Source organism: Physeter macrocephalus, chromosome 10, assembly GCF_002837175.3.
Source record: "Physeter macrocephalus isolate SW-GA chromosome 10, ASM283717v5, whole genome shotgun sequence".
Lineage (NCBI taxonomy): Eukaryota > Metazoa > Chordata > Mammalia > Artiodactyla > Physeteridae > Physeter > Physeter macrocephalus.
In genome coordinates, this window is record NC_041223.1 from 80,980,221 (window position 1) to 80,994,174 (window position 13,954).

General features: G+C 41.7%; 1 protein-coding gene across 1 annotated transcript in view; it reads left to right on the forward strand.

The window, feature by feature from the left end:
* Positions 1-13,954, forward strand: part of COL19A1 (collagen type XIX alpha 1 chain) — a 342,743-nt gene that overhangs the window by 327,388 nt on the left and 1,401 nt on the right. Inside the window, exon 48 of the mRNA XM_028494726.1 lies at positions 6,366-6,494. Within this exon, the coding sequence (XP_028350527.1) occupies positions 6,366-6,494 (129 nt within the window). The remainder of the gene's footprint in view (positions 1-6,365; positions 6,495-13,954) is intronic.

Sequence of the window (13,954 nt, forward strand, 5' to 3'; positions counted from 1 at the left end):
AAAAAAAAAAAAAAAAAAAAAAAAAAAAAAAAAAGCATGGGTTCTAAAAAACTGCTGGAAAGTTAGGAGTGAATGGTGGCCTTGCCAACCACGAGCTTTACTGTAGGGTAATCTGGGTGGTTTTTTTTGGTTGTTTTGTTTGTTTGTTTTAAATTAAGGGACCCTCAACTTCACTGTCTTGAAGTCTTTCCTTGTATTCTGGTCAGATTCCCCAAAGGAAACCCTTGCATTTCCTGCCGGGTTGCCAGCATTTGGGGAGCAAGGTAGGAGGATAGGGCAGTGGTGGCCTCAGCTCCAAGAAGGCAGTGCCCATTTCTTCTCCTTGTTTTCAGGAGGGAAGCCTGAGTCTCAACACAGTCTGGGGTCCCCAGCGCAGAGATGGTCTATTTACACTTTTCAGATGATAAACCTGCCGCCTTTTGCCGGGATTAGGAAGGGGCAGATAGCCAGCTACGCAGAGCAGAGAAAGGGATTTCTAAGATCATTTCTTAAACAGGCCTTCATCCAGTCCCCCTTATTTTAGTTCCCCTCCTTTAGCCCCACTTCCAGAAGTAACTCCTGAACGTTTTAAGGATTTTGCGATTTCACACAGGCTGCTTCGCAGCTCCTGGCGTAAAGATTTGGTTTTCTTGAGTCGGCTAAGTCATCCACGCTCTGCCATCTGGTTCTCAGCTTCCAAAGGTTAATGTCGTCTCCTTTCACGTTCTCCCCTTCTTGTGGTTTTATGCCTTTAAAAGTAACTTACCATTGTTTTGCAATGATTCAGGAAAGAGTTAAAGCAGATGCATGTGTTCAATCTACCATCTTTACTCATAATAACATTTCAAAGCAACAAAGGTGACGAAGAATTGAGCCAGAGTTAAATGTAGCAATAACAACCCTCGGACCATGATGTGCCACAAAATGAATGTGAAGCCACCAAAGACGCTGTTGAATTAACAGTTTGAACGAAACTAGACAGTCATTCTCGAGGCATGAAAGGAAATTACTCTTCTGATATTTTTGCCCATTAAGAGATAACTGTATCCAATTTTTGCTTCCACATTTAAGAGATGTATGGAAAAACCCCAGAACATTGGAACCAAAAAGTGATTTACAGAACAGATTACCAAGCCTATGAGTAAAAGTTATTTAACATGAAGGCTAAGAGGTAACAGTATTATCAAGTAGATGACTGGATTTCCCAAGGGAAATACTCATTAACTACTCTGTTTTCCATAAGGGGGTAACAAAAGGAAATAAGTTGAAACTATACCAAGAAAATGGACAATTAAACATTTGAATGGGCATTAGGAGAAAAAAGTGAATTTCTCTCTTTGAAAATATTTACAAATTCTGTGAAATAGAAGGTAGACGTGGGCCAGATGACATCCTTCCTTCTCCGTATAATGTACTTTATTATCACATTAATATTAATGTCTGCATGATATTAACAAGCCCATTCTCCAAGGAAGGCCAGCCATTGGTGTCATTTGTTAGAATGACCGCTATGGGTTTGCCTTGGCAGATGGCCTGTGTGAGTCTGGTTTCTGCAAGCTCCTGTCCAAACTCTTCAATTTCCTGCCTCATTAGAAAGCATAGCCAAAAACAGTTTAATTGACCAAAGATCCCTGAAAACAGAGGAAACGCAATTAAGAATACAAGTCTTTACAATTTATTTACCAGCTCAGAAACATATTATTTAAAATTATAGAGCATTGGAGTATGGTTCAGAGGAGGTAATTACCCTGTGCTAAATAACTGTTTTTGAGTGTATCTTAAAGCTAGATAATTTACAGCTAGAAGTAATTATCAAAAAGAACTTTCTGTTTTGCTAAAAATACTTAAAAGCACCCAAAGCAAATTACTTACCAATTCAATTCCTACATTAAAGAGGAAAAACTAGTGCTATGAATATTTGTGTTTAGACATTGAAGATATACAAAGAGGTACGTTTCAAATTAAGAAAAATTGTACTGAAATATATATCTATCTTTTAAGTGCAAAACAACAAATAATATGCAGTTTCAAACTGTGATCACTGAATTTCATATTTTTTTATAAAACACCCAGTTTACAATGTAATATAAAGATATTCTATCTAGATTCAATGTGATGATTTGCAAAACTATATATATTAATTGCAAATTTGTTTTATCTGTTGTTACTGGAAACAAGTGTATTAACATCAACCAAATATGGCCCAGGTGGGAAGTCAGGTAATAAAAAGTTTTACTGGAAAGCCGGTGACTTAATGTCACTCTTAGGGATGACTCATCAGACCTTCATTCGCCTTCATCATCACTGTCAATCAATCCGCATCAGAGATTCTGGTCCTGTGGGTACCGGCATGTTTCCATTCGGCTTGCTTTGTGATTTCAGAATGTGAGTGTAGGGTGATTACTGTTTTGTTAATTACAGCTAATATGCCACATTTGTTGGGGCTTTTCCCTTAATGATTCTATTTGAAAAGAATTTTGGTTTTATTTCCTAAACAGTGTAGGGACCTACATTTTTTTAAACAAAATTTTTATTGAAAGCCCATTGAAAAATAGGTTTTACTCAGTAGTAATTTGCTCTTTATCAAAAATTTGTAAAACATACACATCCTGTTTAAGGGAAAAGTGTCTTTAAAGTTCAACTAAATGAATTAAACTGAGCGAAGAGACTGGAGAAAATTGAGGTAATTCTTTACAAGGTCTATATGATTTGGCCCTTGTTTTTTCTAACTGGCAGCTATAGATGCTAATATGTTACTCTCATTTGGTTCTTAGTTGCAGAATAAACACTAATTTAATCAGTAAAACATTTTTCTAGAAGATTTGTCTGCACCAAACCTATGCTGAATTTTTCACATGGAAGGGTCATTTCTTACCACTTACTAGCTATATCTTTGAAAAATTGTTAGTTTTACAAGTGAAATCATTTGAATTTGCTTTTTAAAGAAAATATGTGAAAAGAAAAAAATGTGGTTACTTTTTTTTGTCATGGCAAGGATATGCCTTCCTCCAGTTTTCTGTTTTACATCTAGTTATGTATATATTAGATTTGTTAAATATGAGCTATGTAAAATATAAACAAAACAAGCTAGTTTAAATACAGAATCCATGATACATTGTATTTATCATGGACTTTGGGTGAATTTGCATTAATGACTACCAAAATTAATTCCATATAGTGGCAAAATATTGAAAATGCTTTTGAGATGAAATTTAACTGAACAACAGTCTATGTGGGATTAATAACTAAGAATTCTACAATAAGTGTAACCGTAGATTTGATTATTCAAAAAAGTAATTCTGAGAATAATTATATAACAGATTTCTAGTCAAAAAATAAAGCTTGTTGGCAGTTAATCTTTATAGTGCACAGCGCTTATAAAAACATGGATAATAGTTCTTATTGAATATTGAAATGATCATCTCTCTCTGCTCTCTCCATGATTTTTTTTTAACATCTTTATTGGAGTATAATTGCTTTACAATGGTGTGTTAGTTTCTGCTTTATAATGAAGTGAATCAGCTATATGTATACATATATCCCCATATCCCCTCCCTCTTGCATCTCCCTCCGACCCTCCCTATCCCACCCCTCTAGGTGGTGTCCATGCCACTCTCTCACTTCGTCCCAGCTTACCCTTCCCCCTCCCCCTGTCCTCAAGTCCATTCTCTACATCTGCCTCTTTATTCCTGTCCTGCCCCTAGGTTCTCCAGAACCTTTTTTTTTTTCTAGATTCCATATATATGTGTTAGCATACGGTATTTGTTTTTCTCTTTCTGACTTACTTCACTCTGTATGACAGACTCTAGGTCCATCCACCTCACTACAGATAACTCAATTTTGTTTCTTTTTTGGCTGAGTAATTCTCCATGATTTCTGAACAAGAGCACTTAATGCAGAAAATGTTAAAGGCCCAATGCAAAGCCCTGCTTATAGAGAATATTTAATTTAGTTAATAATATGGCTTGTTTAGGAATTTTAGGGTGAAAATTTTTACTTGTATTTTCATATTTACATTTTTTGGTGTTCATTTTCCAGACCCTTTAAGTGTTATGAGTTATTAATGCACCAGTGTTCTACGATGTAGAGTCACTTTTTTCTTGACCCTAAGCACTGACATTTGTAGGACACGCTCACGGCCAGACAGCCGAGCTCACCCGAGGTAGCACTCTTACACAGTCCTGCCTCCGTTCCCTGGACTTTCTCTTTAGGACCCAGATGAACAGGTTTGGGCTCCAGGCAGCCTGGTGGATGAACAAAGGGCAGATGACAGTGATGTGTCCTTCAGAAGATTTAGGACGCATTCAGTTCACAAAGGTCACATCACTCAACACTGACAAAAGATTTTTAAATGTTCGGGATAGTTTGTCAACTTCCTGTAACTTGTGTGTTCTTAGTTTCAGCGTTTTCTTGAGGTTCACAGAAATGTAGAGACTTCGCTGCTTTCACTCGGTCTGCAGTTGGCATTCCCTGGGCGCCTGCTGCTTGGCACCAATGCTGCGTTTGTCCCTTTGGCCAAATGAGACATCCTTCCTACTAAAACCTTGGCTGAATGATGGAACTAACTGGAAATCAAACCAAAAGAAAAAAGAAAAAAGAATAATATTGAGGGTGTATAATAGAACATTTTCTTTAAAAAGCATAAGTTAGTTTCTGACAAAGCAAAGTATTAGCCCAGTATAGAAATTAAACAGTGCCATGAAATCATAATGAATATGAAGCCAGTGACCATCTTTTCAATAAATAAACCTCTCTATCAATAATGCAGTTTTGTTCAAGGATATAAAGTGTCACATACCATATGAGTTATCTATTGCTGCATAAGAAAATATCTCAAAACTTTAGTGGCTTAAAACAAAAGTGTTTATTATTGCGCATTTTCTGTGGGTCAGGGACTTAAAGGGTCGCTTACTTGTGTGGTTCTGTCTCGGCGTCTGTCATGAAGTTGCCTTCAGGGTGTCAGCCAGAGCTGACGTGCTCTGAGGGCTCAGCTGGGGCGGGAAGATCCACCTCCAGGCTCACTCACGTGGCTGTTGGCAGGTGGCTTCAGCTCACTCCCATGTGGGTCTCTTCATGCCCTCACGACGTGGCAGCTGGCTTCCCCCAGAATGAGAATCTAAGAGAGTAAGCAGCCAGGAAGCCATGAGGCTTTTATGACTTAGTGTCCCCACTTGCCTTTTTTCTATTCATTAGAAGTGAAAGGAAGTTCAGCCCACACTCCAGAATAGGGGGATTAGGCTCCACCTAATTCCATTTGGAAGGGAGCGTCAAAGACCTTGTCACCATATTTGAAACCATCACACGCACGTTCACAACACTGCTGGAAAGTGGCTTAAATGTATTATAACAACCATTTTTAAATATGAACCTGAATTCTCTCCACAGGTCATTACCAGAGGTTAATTAGGCTCTAGGACAGCGGTCCCCAACCTTTTTGGCACCAGGGACCGGTTTCGTGGAAGACAGTTTTTCCACAGACGGGGGCGGAGGGTTTCGGGATGATTCAAGTGCATTACATTTATTGTTCACTTTATTTCTATTATTACACCGTAATATGTAATGAACTAATTATACAGCTCACCATAATGCAGAATCAGTGGGAGCCCTGAGCTTGTTTTCCTGCAACTAGATGGTCCCATCTGGGGGCGATGGGGACAGTGACGCCCGACGTGTGTTGCTTATGTCCAGTCTACTCCGTAAGACGCAACTTGTCACTTGCCACTCACAGATCGGGTTTTGATATGAGTCTGCAAGCAATTGATTTATTATGGTCCCTGTGCAGTCAAACCTCTCTGCTAATGATCATCTGTATTTGCAGCCACTCCCCAGTGCTAGCATCAATGCCTCAGCTCCACCTCAGATCATCAGGCATTAGATTCTCACAAGGAGCGCGCGACCTAGATCGCTCGAATGCACAGTTCACAGTAGGGTTCGCGCTCCTATGAGAATCTAATGCCGCAGCTGATCTGACAGGAGGCGGAGCTCAGGCGGTAATGCGAGCCATGGGGAGCGGCTGTAAATACAGGCGAAGCTTCGCTTGCTCGCCCGCCGCTCGCCTCCTGCTGTGCGGCCCAGTTCCTAACGGGCCATGGACCCCTGCTCTAGGGTATTGTCTGCTAGAATGGCGACGTCTCTGAAGCACTGAAGGTTCTCAATCCGCTGATCAACACAACTCATCTGCATCCATATTCAAACAGCTTTGTACAATCTGTTTTACTTGAACAATCAAAAAAATCTCTCCACGATCAGACCAGTTGGTAAATTAGATGTGCTTAAATTGAAAACCAAGTAATTTTTTGTTGAATTTTATGTAAAGATATTTGAAAACTTTTGACATAAAAAGTATTTCCATAACATGCATATTATTTTCCCTTTCATCAATGAAGAGAGGATGGCTGTGTTCCTGTCCCAGCTCAAGCTACCAGCAGCAATGCTGGCTGCTCAAGCTCATGGGAGGCCTGGTCCACCAGGAAAGGATGGGTTACCTGGGCCACCAGGAGACCCTGGGCCCCAAGGTATGTCTTTGAGGACAATATTTGTTTACCAACTCTTTAACTCTCAGTATTTATAACATGCTAATCACAGTTAAGGCAAAAATTATATATATTAATATACATTACAAATATATATTAGTATACATTAAAAGTATGTATATTAGATTATATATAATATATATGCTTGGTATGTATTTTATAAATTTATATATACATATGCATATATAATGATTTAATATAGGATATCTTGTTAATATTTGATATTCTAGAAATAAATTTTTAACTATTAGTCATTCCAGTTTAAACCTGACTGATAATTATCTGCTAATCTAAATGTATTTAATAACACTACTTATGATAATAACAGCAATAATATGCTTATTTATCATTATTATATGCAAATTTCTAGTTGTTTATGCCTCGCTGTTAATGTAAGTAGACAACAAGAATCTTAGTATCTTAGTATCTTAAAGAAACTGAGGAAAAAGTCTTAAGACCTGCTACTATAACTAGTGATTTGGGTCCGAAATATATTTTTGAGAAATTTTAGAATCCTTTTTCTTCTTCTGCAAAAGTTGTGGATGGTAACTTCTGAATTAAAAAAAAAAAAATTCTCATGTTGTTTCTAAATTTTTCAAAGCAAGACTTAAATTGGCAAAAAAAAATTTGCTCCACTGATGATAACTTGACAAGAGACATGATCTTAAGTGTAGCTTGGCTAAATTCAGCTGGCAAGAGCATTTTCTAGAAATGTGATTGGCAATCAGCAGAGGGGCCAAGGGGACCCTGGTTTAGAAGATTCACAGCTCTGACAAGGAAGCATTAGATCCAATGAGTACGTACTGTGAGAGGTAAGGCCAGAGACACTGCTTTTCATGTGTTATTATAGAGGAACTCAAGGGCTCTCCTTGGAATCATCAAAAGCTTGTGTAAAGGAGAAAGACAAAGATGCTAATTTGGAAAGATGCATGCACCCCAGTGTTCATGGCAGCACTATTTACAGTAGCCAAGACATGGAAGCAACCTAAGTGTCCATCAACAGATGAATGGGTGAAGGAGAAAAGAGAAAGTTAACACCAATATCACACAGGAATACACTTCAAAATACTATATATGCGGAGAGTTATTTCCCTTTCACTAGTTCACTTTCCTTCCTACGGCTTCTCTGTTTTCTGTAGGAAGGGCCCGAAGGTGATTGCCGTGTCCTCCCTCCCCTGAAAGAGGCACAGCTTTCCCCGGTCGTGGGGTTTGTTAGGATCGTAACTTCTCACTGAGACTGACAAGCCTTCTGGTTTAGCTACACCGTGTCAAACAACGGCAGTGAATCACTCTGGTTTACCTGAACTGTCTTTTCTACCTAGTTTCTCTTAGGTCACAGAGAGTTTTGGCCGGGAATTGGAAGCAAGTGTAGAATCAGGTGTAGCCTTGTGTGTGTACCATTGTGTAAAGGGTGGTTAATTACCATCTTCTGCTAGTTGGGTCTGTTGTGAATTCAGAGTATAGGAGACGGGAAGGAAGACCTTGATAGCCCATATGAAGATGTTTGTTGCCTCAAACCATGTGAAGAACCAGGACTGTTTACACCGATAGGAGAAAGATCAGATGCTTCACACAGTGGCCATCTAAGGGGACAAGAGCAATGCATGGTCAGGATAGCAAGGAAAACCCTTCTGGACCTAGAGTCACCCGTCCACACAAACCCCCGTCTCGGGCTCCCTCCCATGCAGGGAAGGAGGGAAGAGCCACCTGGAAGGCTCTCGGGCAGAGGCCGTGCCAGGTCAGCAGTGTTTGTGCAGCTTTTGGAAACAAGACCTCTGTTCACCACTCATTGGCCTTCACTTCCGCAAAAGATTTCTATGGGTTTTATCTGCTGTGCTGCCGAGGAGACCTTATCTACTGTTTCCACTCCTGACGGGGCTTCGGATCCAGTTCTTTTTTTAAGGGGTTTTTTCTCTCTTCTTTTACGTTGAAGTATAGTTGATTTACAATGTTCTGTTAGTTTCAGGTGTACAGCAAAGTAAGTACACCTGAGTGTACAAAGTGAGTACACAGCAAACCTTCTCATACAGGTTTTCACAGAATATTGAGTAGAGTTCCCTGTGCTATACAGTAGGACCTTGCTGGTTATCTATCTTGTATGTAGTAGTGTGTGTTTGTTCATCCCAAGCTCCTGATTTATCCCTCCCCCAGCCTTTCCCCTTTGGTAACCATAGGTTTGTCGTCTATGTCTGTGAGTCTATTTCTGTTTTGTAAATAAGTTCATTTGTATCATTTTTTTTTAGATTGCACAAATAAGTGGTATCATATGGTATTTGTCTTTCTCTGTTTGACTTACTTCACTTAGTATGATCATCTCTAGGTCCATCCATGTTGCTGCCAATGGCATTATTTCATTCTTTTTTATGGCTGAGTAACATCCCATTGTATGTATAATCTGAAAGACTTCCCCATATGATTTCCAACATTTTTAAAAAAACGTTTAGTAAAATTAACAAAACTCTCGTCCCACCAGAGGGTTCTGACAACAGACATATCTTGATTATAACTCAGGTGTCTCCTCAACGTTTGCATATCTCCTTTTCAGGATTTGTTACATGCCAGAAATGCAGCCAAAAAAATAAAACTCGTGAAATGTGGGATTCGTTTTTTAAGAAATATTTGCCTGTAGTCATGCTGTAGTGATAGTCCTGTCTAAAGACACCAGGAAATCTTGCTGTAGAAAAGAAAAGGCCTGCTGGTCGATTTTTGGTGCCTCGTCAGCAGTTGACAGGAACTGAAGGGTTTTTCTCTGGTAGACAGACAGATATGAAGTGCTCAGAAGATGCAGTTATGCAAGTAACTCCAAAGCTTTGCTCTGCTTGATTTAAAAGTTTTCTCAGAAAGGAAAAGATATGCATATAAAACTGTTACCCTTTCCATGAGGGATGATTAAAAACATGCTGTTACCCTAGTGACCATGAAACCTTAGGTGCTGTCGGCTGAATTAGTCCTCTTCCTGACACAGCGTGACTGAGTTTGAGGAAAGGCTGCAGTGAGAAGCCCAGCACAGAAAGGGAAACGGAATGTGGGCCCTGAACGTAACGCCGTGTGTTCGGCCCACTCAAAAATTCTGTTTGATGCTGGCTCTTCAGAAATTTCTAAAAGGGACTTTTTTTTTTTCAGTGTTTTTCAGGAAAGAAATCCATTTTCATTTGAAATGAAGTGGTTTGGTTTGAAACATGCACTGTGGAATGAGTCCTTTATTATCTTATTATCTTTAGGGAAGGACACAAGTTTAAAGGGGTTTCCTAAAGATTCCTATGCTTACCTGAGAAGCAGGAGACATATGGAGAGCAATGAGAAATTGACGTGAGACTACAGGCATACCTCGGAGATACTGCGGGGTTGGTCCCAGGCCACCGCCACGAAGCAAACATTGCAGTAAAGCGCGTCACGAGAATTTTCTGGTTTCTCAGTGCATGTGAAAGTTATGCCGACGCTATTCTGTAGTCTGTTAAGCATGCAATCGTTTTATGTCTAAAAAGAACAATGTAATTAAAAATGACTTCATCGCTGAAAACTGCTAACCATCATCTGAGCCTTCAGTGCGTCGTGATCTTTTTGCAGGTCTTGCCTCCATGCCGAGGGCTGCTGACTCATCAGGGTGGTGGCTACTGAAGGCTGGGTGCCTGTAGCAATTTCTTAAAATAAGACAACAGAGAAGTTTGCTGCACCGACGGACTCTTCCTTTCACAAACAGTTTCTCTGTAGCACGCAATGCTGTTCGATAGCATTTGACCCACAGTAGAATTTCTTTCAAAGTTGGAGTCAGTCCTCTCAAATCCTGTTGCTGCTTTTTTACCTAAGTTTATGTCATATTCTAAATCCTCTGTTGTCATTTCAACAATCTTCATAGCATCTTCCCCAGGAGTGGATTCCGTCTCAAGAAACCACTTTCCCTGCTCAGCCATAAGAAGCAACTCCTCATCTGTTAAAAGTTTTATCACGAGATTGCAGCAGTTCAGTCACATCTTTAGCCTCCACTTCGAGTTCTAGCTCTCCTGCTGTTTCCACCACATGGGGAAAAACTTTCCTCCACTGCAGGCTGAACCCCTCCAAGTCATCCATGAGGGATGGAATCAACTTCTTCCAAGCTCCTGTTAACGTTGATATTTGGACCTCTTCCCGTGAATCACGAATGTTCTTATTGGCATCTAGGATAGTGAATCCTTCCTGGAAGGTTTTCAGTAGACTCTTCCTAGATCCGTCAGATGAATCACTACCTAGTGCTGCTAGAGCCTTACAGAATGTATTTCCTAAATAATAAGACTTGAAAGTCAAAGTGACTCCTTGATCCGTGGGCTGCAGAATGGATGTAGTGTTAGCAGGCATGAAAGCAACATGAATCTTGTTGAACATTTCTGTCAGAGCTCTTGGGTGACCGGGTACATTGTCAATGAAGTAATAGTTTGGAAGGAATCTTTTTCTCTGCGCAATAGATCTCAGCAGTGGGCTTAAAATATTCGGTAAACCATGTTGTAAACAGATGTGCTGTCATTCAGCCTTTGTGGTTCCATTTGTAGAACCCTAACAAATATAATAATCGTAAAAAAATTTGAAATGTGGCACCACTAGACTTGCCTGACACAGGGCTGCTACAAACCTTCAGTTTGTAAAAAATTCAGTATCTGTGAAGTGCAATGATAGCCGGTATGCCTATATTAGAAGTTAACAACCCAACTTGAAAAGGGGAGGCACTGCTCCTGCCAAGATTCTGATAATGAAACTTGTGGACCCTCTTTCAGCACCTGATCTTCTTGCAGTGAGAATAGATGCCAATATGATTCTGAGTTGGGTCACCTCGTTTGCGTTTTTCCTAAATTCCCCAAAGGGCAATTGTTGATGCCTATTTTTTTTTTAATTCAAAAGCATTTCCAGACAGTTTTAGATTTTAACCATCCTTTGGGTTTCTGATTACTGCCTTCCCGCTGTGTACCGGGAGGAGTGCTTTCCTTGGTGTCCTTCGTTCCCAGCCCCCAAGAGTGGGAGTTGCTTTGGGGGACACCAGCGCCATCCAGGGCTGCCCACTGGGTCGGACAGGAGCAACTTTGGAGGTGAGGTGCTGGCCGGGGTAGGCAGGTTGGGCAGGGCAGTCGCCCAGAGGCATGCTGGGGTGGGGTGCACCGTGTTAGCTAAGTGGACGGACGGTGACAGAATGCTACCCGTGAGCACCTGGCCAAGTAGGTGGAAGGAGAGAAAAAACGGCGCCCACCAGCACTTCTGTGCTCGGAGAAGTTCCCACTAGATCCTGCCCCTCTGGCACGTGCTCTAAAATTAGTCAATGAATCACTTTTCTCAGACAACCCAGGTGCTTTCCAAGCTGCTGCCTCTGTGCTGGGACTCAAAGAAAGTGAGTTTGCACGTGAGCCCCTCAAGAGTGGGGTCTTGGTTTCCCACAGCCCTCGGGCCCCCCTGGATGTAAGCCCTGCTGGTTTTCAGAGCCAGATGTATGGGGACTTGTCTTCCCAGTGCAGGTCCCCCAGGCTGGCGAGCCTGACATGGGCCCTCTTGCACCCCTCGCTCCTCGGGGGGACCTTCACAGTTGTGATATCCCTCCCCCTGTGGGTCAGCACGGCAGGAGAGTAGCTTCTAACTAGACCACTTCTCTGCCCCTCCTACCCATCTTGATCTAGCCTTTTCTTTATGTGTTCCACTGTGGAAAATCTGTTCTGCTGTCTTCAGGTCATTCTCAGAGATAGTGTTTCCTTTGTAATTGTAGTTCTGGTGTGTCCGTGGGAAGAGGTGAGCTCAGGGTTTTCCAGTTCACCTTGATCAGGAACCTTGACAGAACTTGATTTAAACTTCTTCCAGACACGTGCTGATTTTCCACCTCTGTGAAAACCCTCAGGAATAGGTACCATACTTGAAAGCCTTCTCCATTTTAGAAAGAACGCTGCACACCAAGCGGATGTGGGGTTACTAGGAGAAAACAGACCCGGCCATTCTGTCCCACATCGATTTTGGAGGGGTGGTATTCGGAATGATGGTTCTTACTTTTGAACTTCTAAAGTTCAGCTGTTATTGGTTTGTAATGAAAGAAACCACCTGTTATGTATAAGCCAGTGGCCCATAGAGTAGTTGACGTGACTGATATAGATTTGACCCCTCAGATTTGTTAGCAGTAGGGCCCTTAGGAAATGGGAGGCATCTGTGTGTCAGTATGGTGACGGGTTCAGTGGCCAATTAGCAGGCCAGAACAAGCAGGCCAGACACTGTGGAAGGCTTGCAGACAGCTTGTAAGGTTCCACATGGAGGGTCATCCTCCCAAATGCCAGTAACACTCTGTTTCTGACCTCATTTCTCCAGCATTCATGTAAATGCACTGATTTACAACTTTAGAAGGAAATCCCTTGTGTTGAAATGGAAATAAAGTCTAACACCTTAAAAACTCCAGCAAGCACAGTTCTTCGATGATGAGAATCTCTAGATGCTTTGGATTAGGGCACTGCTGTTGTTTTATATTTTTTCCTACATAAGCTACACCGATATCAAACTCTCATCCTGCACCTAGGGGCCAAGAAAACACATGTCTGTTTGCAGATAGACCAGCCTTTTAGTCTTTTCCAAATTTCAGGAGAGGCCTACCCTAAAGGGTGAAAAGCTTAATTCTAGAAAACGGGGATGTTGTTATTGACCTTGTTAGCATTCCTATCTGAAGTGTTGTTTTGAAAAAATTACGTATAGCTGATTCACTTCGTTATAAAGCAGAAACTAACACACCATTGTAAAGCAATTATACTCCAATAAAGATGTTAAAAATAAGAAGAAGAAGAAGAAGACCCTGGACTTCCCTGGTGGTGCAGTGGTAAAGAATCCACCTGCCAGTGCAGGGGACACGGGTTTGATCCCTGGTGCAGGAAGATGCCACATGCCACGGAGCAGCTAAGCCCGTGCGCCACAACTACTGAAGCCCGCGTGCCTAAAGCCCGTGCTCCGCAACAAGAGAAGCCACCGCAATGAGAAGCCTGCGCACCGCAACGAAGAGTAGACCCCGCCCGCCGCAACCAGAGAAAGCAACGTTTTCCACATTTCCTGCGCGCAGCAACGAAGACCCAACACAGCCAAAAATAAATACATAAATAAATAAATAATAAATAAGACCCTAAGGCTTTTGGGGAGCCTTCATAAGGAATGAGCTTGGGACCTTATTAGGAAAGTTAAGGGTAGAAAGCTCTCATGTGCTTTGTGCACTTCAACATCTTTATCTGTTAATAGTGGGTCCGGGGCTTCCCGGGTGGCGCAGTGGTTGAGAGTCGGCCTGCCGAGGCAGGGGACGCGGGTTCGCGCCCCGGTCCGGGAGGATCCCACGTGCCGCGGAGCGGCTGGGCCCGTGAGCCGTGGCCGCTGCGCCTGCGCGTCCGGAGCCTGTGCTCCGCAGCGGGAGAGGCTACGGCAGTGAGAGGCCCGCATACCGCAAAAAAAAAAAAAAAAAAAATAGTGGG